This window comes from Nyctibius grandis, chromosome 1 (genome assembly GCF_013368605.1).
Source record: "Nyctibius grandis isolate bNycGra1 chromosome 1, bNycGra1.pri, whole genome shotgun sequence".
NCBI lineage: Eukaryota > Metazoa > Chordata > Aves > Nyctibiiformes > Nyctibiidae > Nyctibius > Nyctibius grandis.
In genome coordinates this window covers 99,346,281-99,358,470 of record NC_090658.1, presented here as the reverse complement: position 1 = coordinate 99,358,470, position 12,190 = coordinate 99,346,281, and the positions used below count along the sequence as shown (strand labels likewise).

The window sequence follows — 12,190 nt, the reverse complement described above, 5'->3', positions numbered from 1 at the left end:
CGGAGAGCCAAAAGAGGATTTATTATGGGACCAGGATCTACATAGGAAGTAGGCAAAGACTGTTTTAAGAAAGTTTTCCACATTTACTAAGAGGAGGTTCCCATGGAAATCTAATTCAGCTAACAGCTATGGTGCCATTTTGGCAACTTGCCTGCCTGGTGAGGAAATATCATTTTAAGGGGTTCCCATAGAAAGCCATAGCTTACGTCTCTACTGCAGAGTGACGATACTCACTGATGCCCTGAAGCTCTGTGTCCTGTCAATGCAGCATTTGAGAACAGGTACTTCCTTGTGGGGCCTGGATGCCTTGCTACAGTGAAGCAGGGCTGGAGACAGGGAAGGGGGTGCTCCTGGGATTTTCTTCTCTTTTGTCACAGGGTTTACTGTAAGGAAAAAACAACTGCAGCTTGTGCTTTGTTTGGTTCGTTGGTTTTATTTTTTTTTTTTTTTGACTCCAGCCCTACAGAAGAAGAACTAGAAAAAAAGCAAACAAAAACTCCTCAGTCCTTTGAATGTAATGAATTATTTTTTTTTAATATATACGGGAGGTAATTTTATAATGAAAAAGAAGCAGAAAGTCCCAGCTTCTCAATTCAATGCAAATTTGTGCTTCTAAGACAACACACATTCTGCCATCTAGTGACCAGAAGAAATTGTACTGACCAGCTGGAAGTGGGACAAGAAACCTCAAGTACTGCTACTGCTGCATATTGCACTAGTATCTTTGTGGGAAAAACTGTAGAACGGGCTATGAAGACATTAAATGTGCAAGAAACTTTTTCAAGGTCCTGGAAGTCTGCAATTAATCAGATCTGTTGAAATTGGTTAATGGTTCTGTCCCAAAAATTAATTGAAACAAACTGGTTCTTTATATATTTTTATAGCCCTCTTCTTTCTTCCTTTTTCCCTCTGCATCTCCTTCTTCCCCTTCACCTGAGACTTACATTAGCGTTTTGCATAATTTCTGGGAAAAAACATTTGTGTGGTGTCACAGACAGGATGCCAAGCTACTGCACGTGAGGCAGTTTGCATTAATGCACATTCTGGCTGCAAGGCCTTTAATATTCATTCCATAGTCAAGAGTAATTGAAAACACTCATTTGACTATTTACGGTTCAGGAGTGGGTAGGATAGTATGAAGTACATTGCCGGAGTGCTGTGAGTGAGAGAAGAAGATGACAGTCACTTTGGGGAATCAATTGCCTTTTCTTGCTTTTAAGGTTCTGTGCAGCCTTCAGGGAGCTGCTGACCATCTCACCTTCCAGGCGGTAGTACACACTGAGGATGCTCAGCAACTCTCAGAGGTTGCTTTACATTTTACACACCCTGAAGGAGTAACCCTAAAGGTCTCAGAATCACTTTTTTAGTTCAGCAGTTCATTCATACAGTCGTCATGATCTACTATGCTGAAAAAGGGTTTTTTTATTAATGCCAGTGTGTTCCGTGACATTAGTAGTACAATTCATACTAGATTTTACGCCTACAGCGAGATCAATACATTTACAATGTGAAGTTTCCATGAAATGTGACATAAAAATAACCAAACCAACATGGTTTATAATGTCATGTAATGACTCGGATATATAAATAACAGCCTTACAAATATTATTAAACAGTCTAGGCATAAAATCTGTTTGACATGTACCTTAACTTTAATGATTATCCATTTGTCAAAAAGCAAAGACTAGCCATTGGTGAGTAGAACCTTGCAAAGCTGGTATTTTTCTTTTGTATTGCTCTGTCTTCCTACTTTGCATTTTTATACTGTTAACAGATGTTTTTTCTTTTGTTTCTACAGAGAGCACATGGCACCTCTCTTCTCTCCTAAAAATGTACACCCACATTGGCTGCAAGATATTAGCTTCTCCTTTAAAAAATAAAAAGGTTACTCAATAGGAATAAAAATTCCCATAACATAACATAAAAATAAAGGTAAACCCAATGGGACTACAGATAAGAGTTGTTGTAAATAATACTCAACTGTAAACTTTGGCATTTCAGAAATCATTGTTCTTTTTTTTTTTCCCCACTCTTAGAAGGCATGGAACTATATTACATGCTTCAGAGTTATATGTAAAATTAAATGATAAACCACATGCATATTAAGACATGCATTGCTAAAATACTTTCAAAAATTGATCCATTGTGTACAGCTGAGGGGAGAAAGAATACACATCTTATTGCAGGAAACTATTGTACTTTCATAGCCACCAAAGGACCTCTGACAGCAGGATAAATTATTTTGGCAGATAACTAACCCCAGTATTTTCACAAATACTTGGAATATGTTATGATTTGTTATAAGTCACGGTCTGGTTAAAATGATCCATTCAAGGCTCTCCGTAATGCTATTTGTTATTTACATTTTGAGGTATTTCTTTATGAGTTTTATTCTCATGTAGGTAGATTATAGCATTAACAATGTAATAAAAAGCATTAAAACCCTTTCATGTCTCCAGGCCTAACTTGGAGTCACATAGGCTCACACAATGGAAGGCTGCACAGCCATTCAGAGAGACCTGGACAGGCTGGAGAGTTGGGCGGGGAGAAATTTACTGAAATATAACAAGGGCAAGTGTAGAGTCCTGCATCTGGGCAAGAACAACCCCATGTACCAGTACAAGTTGGGGGCAGACCTGTTGGAGACCAGCGTAGGGGAAAGGACCTGGGGATCCTAGTAGACAACAGGATGACCATGAGCCAGCAGTGTGCCCTTGTGGCCAAGAAGGCCAATGGCATCCTGGGGTGTATTAGAAGGGGTGTGGTTAGCAGGTCGAGAGAGGTTCTCCTCCCCCTCTACTCTGCCCTGGTGAGGCCGCATCTGGAATATTGTGTCCAGTTCTGGGCCCCTCAGTTCAAGAAGGACAGGGAACTGCTAGAGAGAGTCCAGCGCAGAGCCACGAAGATGATTAAGGGGGTGGAACATCTCCCTTATGAGGAGAGGCTGAGGGAGCTGGGTCTCTTTAGCTTGGAGAAGAGGAGACTGAGGGGTGACCTCATTAATGTTTATAAATATGTAAAGGGCAAGTGTCCTGAGGATGGAGCCAGGCTCTTCTCAGTGACATCCCTTGACAGGACAAGGGGCAATGGGTGCAAGTTGGAACACAGGAGGTTCCACATAAATATGAGGAAAAACTTCTTTACGGTGAGGGTAACCGAACACTGGAACAGGCTGCCCAGAGAGGTTGTGGAGTCTCCTTCTCTGGAGACATTCAAAACCCGCCTGGACGCATTCCTGTGTGATATGGTCTAGGCAATCCTGCTCCGGCAGGGGGATTGGACTAGATGATCTTTCGAGGTCCCTTCCAATCCCTAACATTCTGTGATTCTGTGATTCTGTGATAGGCGATTACTGGATCAGGCCATGTACCTGCCTGCTGCTGAAAAGATTCATTTTCTCTCTTTATTTAATGAAAAAATCTGATTAATATCAATGTTTGAGGTAAAAGCAGAGAAGGACTGTCCTGTTTCACCCAAGGGAAAATTAGGACAGGCATCACCAAAAAATTCTCTTCAGAAATTGATGTCTGCAAAAATGTGCTCCCTCTGGGTTAGAAAACTTATTTTCAGCAGCAAGAACTAGGTGAGAAGAGAATGAGAAAAATTCCTTTACTCAGAATGTCAATTCAAACATCCAATATTATATCCCAGACATCAGATCTTGAATCATGCTGACTCGACCTTGCAGGAGACCTCTATGCCAGATACTAGCTAGAGTAAGACGGACCCTATCACCTTTCCCACACAAACAGGTCCTTGAAACTACTGTGCCATTTGGTCATACTTTAGGTTGACTTGGGTTAAAATGCTTTCCCAGCCCAGAAAGCATTTAAATACTTCTCCTCTGTGAAGTACTGAGGGAAAACAAACGTTTAACTGGTTCATCTTCTACATTTATTATTTAGCCAGGATCTGAAAACAAAGGAAAATTTTATTCTATTTAGTAATTATTGTAAACTATAGCAGTCACTTAATTAAAATATTTTATTATAAAATGCTTTATAAAAAATGCGTTACTGTTGAGTGTCTTAGATTGAACAATTCTGAGAGCACTGTTTGTACTTATACACAGAAACTGGACACTTGTGATCCCATTACGAAAATGTACTTGACCCTTATTTTTCTTTTCTTATGAGGCCTGAATTTTGATGAGGCCTTACACGCCAGTACACTGCATTTCCTGTTACCGCTTTTGTTCTCATGCAGCATTTGGTTAAATTCTTCAGCTGAGTATGAAAATGAGAGCACTTCATAAGTCTGGTTCCATTTTTTGACAAAACTTATAAAGAAATATTTTAATCTTTGTTATGAAACATTTATCTTTAATATATATTTATATATTTACTATATAAATGCTTAATAATCAAAGGGAGATTAGTTGAAAAGTGCATCTCAAAGAGCATCAGCACTAGTTGAAGTGAATTGAATGTGTAAATTAAAAATGTGTTGTTTCTAAGTGGAAAAATAAAAAAGCCAACGCATGTTTAGATCCTGCATCAATGACTTGTATTTCATTTTGCTGGGTGATATTCATGAGCAACTCCATCACTGTGAATGGAGCTATACTGGGTATAAACCACAACCCTGAAAACTGATGTCCCAGACTTTCCTTTGCCTCTTCACCAGAGCTCTCTGTCCTTCAGGACGCTGCGTGTGCCTGTGCCCAGCACGGGATGCTGTGGGTCTGGGACCAGAGCATTCACCACCTCCCTGTATGCCTCTGGAAAGCCTTCCTCTAGCAAAGGTCTCCCATTATTGCACTCTGTAACTTAAAAAATAGAATTAAGTCTTCTGCAAGAATGGTGCCGTATCTTCTAAACTGCCTGACAAGCAGGCAGTGTGCAGGCAGCAAACAAGGCAACATGCTTTGCTTTCACAGCCTCTTCAGGGGAAAAGCTATGTAGTCTCTTGTCCTTCACCGTGTTCTTAATTACAGTTTAAATGGTCATCTGTACTGCACCTTGTAAAAACTGTAAAAGTATCATTCTGATCTTAACTTGCATTAGAATATTGACTGTAAAACTTTAATTATAGTAAGAAATTTCCCACAGAATAGAAAGCTATCTTAAATCAGAGGAGCTGTAGAAGATATGTATTTTGTAAAAATATATTTATAAATTTTGATAAAACACACATGTATGTATACACATACATATATGTATATATATTATATATATGTATGCATATATATATATAATTTGTTTATCTTCTATGTGTATTCTGGGATGTATTAAAAATGTTGAATGTTTAATTCTCAAAATATATTTTATTAATTATATTTTCAGATATTCTCTTTAGAATGCAAACTGCATTGCTGTTTTCACATTAATAATTAAACTTATATTTTAAGTGGTGCCATTAATGAATGTTTACAAAAAGAAACACAAATTTGGAGAAATATATTACCATAATAGAAAGGAAAAAAACCCACTTTCTGCTGATTGACACCTTAAAAATATATTTGCCTTTTACTATTTCTTTACTCTAAAAAGAAATTTAAGTATGTTTACTTTAATGATTTATCAAAACAATGTGTTTGCAAATAATATTTATTAGTAGCATTTCCATCTTATATAATGTTTTTCATCTTTTGAGGCAGGAAGGTAAGTTTTAGTATCTTCATGTCATTGCCAATTGGGAAGAATTTTGAATTTTGCATTTGCAAGGTAACCTTACAGCAGAAAGGTGTTAATGTTTATATTCCTAGTGCTTCAGACACCTTCTGCCTCATCAGAAACTTCATGTGGTTGTAGTTGAAGTAGTTTCGATGTTAACCCATGGTTCCCAGCACACACTTCCTAAATTAGAGTCCCAACAGAAACCAAATATTTAGCACCAAGCTGCGGACAGGTGTGTGTGCCTGGGAGGACCAGAGAGAACTGTGCTGAAGTCACAGCAGTCCCCCTCTAAGTGCAAAGGACCCTCCACATTTCATCACAGAAAAAAAAAAAATGGACTCTGAGGTAGAAGGCTAGGGGGCTTGTGCAGGACCAGAGAGGGAAAATGACAGCAGTGATAGGTCAAAAAATGAAGCACTCTTGTCTCCCACACTCTGGGCCTTTATGTCATTGATTTTTATGTGAATTTCCCTGTTAAAAGCAATGGGGACTTCTTTTATATACTGAGGGCAAGATAGAACGTATAGTCTTTATAACAGAGAGGTTTCAGAGGGAAACAGTTCACAAGCACTTGTTCTGCTGGATTCAGCCTAAAAATTAAGGAGTTCATTGGCTAAATTATTATTATTTCACATTGCCACCATTCCCAAAGAAGACTCGTTATCTCTGTTGAAGGCTTCATCTGCTAGATGAGTGCAGAAATAGAAGCCCTCTGGAGGAGCAGCAGGCTCTGCCATAGAACCGCAATGTCTAACACTGTCACAATCATTTTCTGGTGTGGTTTGCACTGATTCAAAATAAAGGAATAAAATGTCTGCATTTGAATAATTGTTTTTGTCCCATGTCATACAGCTGATTTATAGTATGTGTCACTACATTGAATGTTGGTTCATACAATAAAATCATGTTTGAAAATATGCAGACACAAATTTAAGTATTTATTAAAAGCTGAGGGTAGCAAAGTTAAGTTGATGTTAACTGCCATGATCATTTGCCTGACTCTTACCAGCAACTTCCAGGTATGTTAAGGAACATATTGCATGAGACAGTATGTGACTTTTGAGAAATGTCTACACACAAGCTTTCATAAACCTTTATTCTGTCTTTAGAATTTGGAATGATGGGAGATCATACAATTAAAAGTCAGCGACCTCGATCTGTTCATGAGAAAAGGGTCCCTCAGGAACAAGCTGATGCTGCTAAATTTATGGCACAAACTGGTAATACATCAGTTACATTTTTCTATTTACTGTTGTTAATTTTAGCAAAACCACTGCATGTTTCCATAATCTTTTGCTGCATATTTGTCAGTTTTCTAAGCTGATATACTTTTTTTGAAGCATTTATTTTTTTTCCACCAGTTAAAGTCCATAAATAAAGTAGCTGAGAACTAGGTAGATCATACAAAAACATGCACTGTGAATGCAGAAACTGAATCATTTAGTATAAGCATGGATTTCTTCAGTAGTAAAAGCAGTCTCACACGTACAAGACACAGGACAGCTTACTATGACATATTAACTTTTTTTCAAAGAAGATGTTAAGAACATGCTTCAGAATTTCTTTTTAAATAGACTGAGGTCTAATCCCAGCTTTAGGCTTTTATCAAATTTATTAATTACTAGGGTGACTTTAATGTGCACTCATTCAGCATTTACTATCTTTGGCCCACCACCACAACTCTATTCTCTAGTTTCCAGATTCATAATTGCTAAATGAAATTGGCCGTAAATAGTTTTTAATTGGATGTGCAAATTATCTACCAGTTTTTAATCTAAAACATGTTTTCTTATTTTGTTTGAGCAACTTTATCTTCTTTAGATAGAGATACCAAAATGATATTACAAACCTAGAGCTGAAGTAATTAAAAAAAAAAAAGCTTGTTTACCAACAGTGACCACAGCTGCCTTTCAGGTCAATGATAACGTTTCAGCGGTGAGTTGAATTAAGCTCTCATACGCCGAAACTACTGCCCATTTTGATATCAGTAATGAGCTGTGTATCTGTTGGTAAAATCTAACTCTCTAACTGTTCCCTACACACTCCATTCCAGTAAGTTACTGCATTGAAAATCTTGTGCCCCATGATTATTGTATGGATTTGAAACAACTTACTCTGTATTCCATAGTTACTAACCTAGAAAATATGCCTGCATCAGTCATACATAATGCTTCCAGTTTTATATTCACTGCAGTAAAAGAACTATAATTGCTTCTAGTTATGTTGCATGTTGACTTCCTTAGTAGTAGGATGCTTCTTAACAGATTTGCAGAAATCAATATATTAAGTAATCTAAATACAATTATAGCCAATCAGTGTAGATCTGTTTGGTAAAGAATTTAGAAGAAGAAAAAGACTGTTCCGCTTCTATTAATCTATAGGATTACTTTTATGGCTAACTCCCAGTTGATACTTCTGTAAGTAAAGGTAGTGGAAGAAGGGAGCCTAGAACTCTCTTGGTCTCCATGCAGTTTTTGTTTAGGCAAGTAAAACTTATTACTTACATACCTAGCTCCGACTTATAGTGTTAGTTTCTTTCTACATAGAATAACACCTTTGCTTTTATGCTCCTTCTTGAATTCATACAATTACTCCAAAAATAAGTAAGATGATCTGTTTTATTTCCTCATATAAATCCCTAAAACTTTCATGTTATCAGGTAAAACTTCTATTTGGTAATTTCTAGTCATGCATTGCAGTGCATCTATTATGGGTGTTAGAGAATTGCATTATAAATGCAGCACTTACTTATGCCATCACCTTCTGATAGATTGTGTGTGTGGAGTGGGAGATCAACGTTCAAAATTATACAGGCTTAGTTTTCAAGGTCCTGTTCTGAAAGCATGTGAGATATTTCAGCAGAGCATATAAATTTACGTGCCCAACTTCGAGGAAATATATATTTTACATATTGTAGGTTAACATGTTTTAAGTAATACTGCACTCTTTTTTCATAATAATTTTCATCTCTTCTTCATTTTGATTTTCATTTGTTGTGATCATTGCATATTTTCTTCACCTCTAATGCATTCATTTTTCTTGCAATATAATTAATGTGATATCTTCTTAAACTGATTCATAAGGGTTTTTTTAACATATTTATCTCATGAATTTACCCACGTACTAAGAAGCCTAATAGCCTTTAAAGTAAATGGAGACTGAGTTTATGAGGTTTCTTATATTTTAAACCTGTTTAATATTTTATTTTGTGTAGTAATAAAACAGATGCAAAAGTGCCACAAAATTTTTGTATGGTTTAAAAAGGCAGAGAGACAGGAATAGAGAACTGTCCTGGAAAAGATTTATGAAAAGCATTTAATACTGTTAGAATAGTGGACTTAATCCACCGAATTTTGCTGGGAATGGAAGAGTTTTAAAATATGGTATTAAAATATGCATTTTCCTGTTTCTTGTGAGTGATATGAGGCAGTAAAACATTTTATTAAAAAAAATATTGTGTGAATAATTTTTTGTCCTATATTTGTCATTTTATGTGTTTGGACTGATCCTTCCCTTAGGTGTTATGGGATTTAGAGAGTATAATACAGGTAAGTGTTACACAGATCAATGAGACCTTCCGTACAGTAAGTTACATTTCCTCTTACATGTTGAGCAGCAGAGGAGAATAAGGGCTTGGTAGTTTGCCAATAGTTAATTTGAGATTGTAGGTGTAATACGATAGGTATAAAAATTTAAGAGTTCTCAAGTAACTGAAAACTAGAAAGAAAATAAAAATTAGCCCTTTTGAAATTTTCCTTTCAGAAAATGAAAAATGGAAAAGAGATAAAGAAAAGAAGGGAAGGTGTATGCAGATTATGTAGGCAATCGAGGTTTATTCTAGAAAATAAAGAAGTCTTTCTTTTCTTAAGTTAAAAATTATTAACTATGGTATAATATGTCTGTAAAGATGTTTCTCTCCTTTAAAATATTTTAAAATAAGTAATAATTATACTGACAGCAGTACGAAAAACTCTGAAAAATAAAAAATTACCAAAAAATCATAATGCATTGTGCAAAAGGAAGCAGAGTAGCTGGTGAGATAAATTTGTTCTTTATTTTCTCTGATTTCACTCTTTTTGCACCATATATCATGTTAGTGTGGAGGATCTTGCTCCAGCAAATGTTTAAGCCTTCTATCCTTTACATATGTTGAAATATATTGCTAGATTCTGCCTTTTGTGAATGGACAGTACATATATGCTCAGAACTTTTAATAATTAATATTAATTTTGAAACTCCCTCAATACAATCACACTTCTTAGTATCATGTTACTGCTATTTTTCATCATATTCTAAGGGTTAAGAGCAACTTTTAATCACTTTAAGATATCAAAAATTTTAAATTTTTAATACTTCATTTCCATATTTTATTGGCTATGCACTGTCACCTTGTCTGTGTTGGACAATGAATAATTTACACTGAGTATATATGGCTGTTTTACATAATGAGGAACATCTTGAGAAACATAGCTTTGACTTTTTCTGCTGTTTGACCTTTCATCTAAACCATTTTAACAAAGGCAAAGTTAAACTTCAGACATGTAGGAAAAGACAAAAAATATTAGCCTAGAAACCCATAGTAATACAAGTATTCTTATCATGTACATAGGGCTTATAGTACACATTGTATAATTGTTACTGCATACCTAGATATTAGCTATATTTACATGGTCTAACCTGAACTCAAGCCATGTAACAACCTAATCAAAATGCTAAATTCATATCAGAAAAATGATTTAAAAAATAATCAGTGATTATAATTTTTTCAGCTAACAAATAAAGAAAATTATTACCTTTGATGAGGTATAAAACCTCATTATTTTGTCCTTGTCCATAGAAATTGTTAGAATTGTATATAATTTTATGAAAAGCACAGGGATTTGTGTGCTAATTATAAAGAATCCTGTCTTGTTACTTAATAAGAAGCACATTTTTTTAAAAGCATTGAATAGCCTTAGAATTGCTTCTTAGAGGACTAGCAAAGACAAGCATTTTGCAAAGGTTTCATGATTGGCCTCTGGAAATAAAAAGAAAAGCTTGGACAGATGCTTGCTACAAAAGCACGGTTTCAAGAAACAATATATCATTTGCTGCATTCTTGGAAGAACAGCACCAGAGTCTTCCTGGTTTGCAGACGTTCCCTTGATTGTGACCAATAACAAAACTTTTGGAAGACTAGAGGCATATTGAGATAACTGAAATTTTAAGCAAGCTATTCAAGACTGAAGGTTGTATCATGCCACTGATTTTAAAGCAGAAAATCCCATTTATTTCAGAAAGGACTTAGGTTTAAAAATCAAGGGTGTAATAAAGGCTTCAGCATGCCATTTTATACTGATTTTTAATGGAAGAGGATGAACATGAATTCACAATTATTTACTCAAATTGTTCAGTGACGTATATTCACATTATTTTTGCATTTGCTTTCTGAGACTACTCAAGTGATACAGTTTTCTGAACATGAATATCTTTGGGAAAGGAATTCCAGAACTGTGTGTGTGGCTGTTCGTGGAAACTAAATTTAAGCATTCTTCCCTAAACAACCATGCAAGCAGACTTTATGCTTTGACTTGCTTTCAAAATATAGAAATTATATAATGTGTTATCATCTCTCAACAATAAAAAAATTATGCTATTCAAATGTACGGTATTAATAAATCACATTTGACAATTTTTAACATAGTGGTATGTACTGTACACAGTAATGAGTTCTAGTGCATCCAAGAGTTTAGCATACCTGTAGGTCAAAAGCAAGGAGCAGATCTGTACAGTAAATGATCAAACCAAAGTTCCCATCCCACTGTTCAGGTTAAAATTTGGTAAGCAAAGTGTTTCTTTTTGCCAGGGAACTTCTCTCAAATGCTAGATGACTCTCCTCTGCTGAAGAAAAGATAAAAAATTAGGGGGTTGGTGTGTTTGTTTGGTTTTTTTTAACCAGAATTCCCTTACTGCTAGAGTTCCTTAAACTATTACCTAGCCTTCATTCTAGAGCCATAAGTATAAATATCGAAGATAAATCCTTTGCTATTACATAAAAAGAGTTGTCTATGTTCTTTAAGCATCCTGAGCGCAGTGTTGTTTCTGAAACGTTGAAGGGCAGCAGCTTTCATAAAGTTCTAAATGATGCTAAGTGATCAAAGTGTTTCCCTCTGACAGGCGTTATGTGACTGCAGCATTGTAGGTGTCTTTATTTTCTTTTCATTGAACATTTTCACAGCTGCTTTACTCCATAAACTTCTAAATATTTATTTTGGTGTGGTACTTTTGTCTTTGATTTATAAGAGCAGACGATAATGAGCTCCAGCAAAAAAAGGGTCTCATTAATACTTATGTCTATATTCATGTGTGTTTGTTGTCTTGAATACAGGTGAATCTGGTGTTGAAGAGTGGGCCCAGTGGAGTACGTGTTCAGTTACTTGTGGTCAAGGGTCGCAGGTGCGAACCAGAACTTGTGTATCACCTTACGGGACACACTGCAGCGGCCCTTTAAGAGAATCAAGGGTTTGCAATAACACTGCCCTCTGTCCAGGTAGTGTTAGCAGCCAATAAATAAAATTGTGGATGTTTTTGAA

General features: G+C 35.9%; 1 protein-coding gene across 1 annotated transcript in view; it reads left to right on the top strand.

The window, feature by feature from the left end:
- The window catches only part of ADGRB3 (adhesion G protein-coupled receptor B3), a 492,392-nt gene that overhangs the window by 195,164 nt on the left and 285,038 nt on the right, over positions 1–12,190 (top strand). Inside the window, exons 2-3 of the mRNA XM_068399003.1 lie at positions 6,728–6,838; positions 11,986–12,147. Of these exons, the coding sequence (XP_068255104.1) occupies positions 6,728–6,838; positions 11,986–12,147 (273 nt within the window). The remainder of the gene's footprint in view (positions 1–6,727; positions 6,839–11,985; positions 12,148–12,190) is intronic.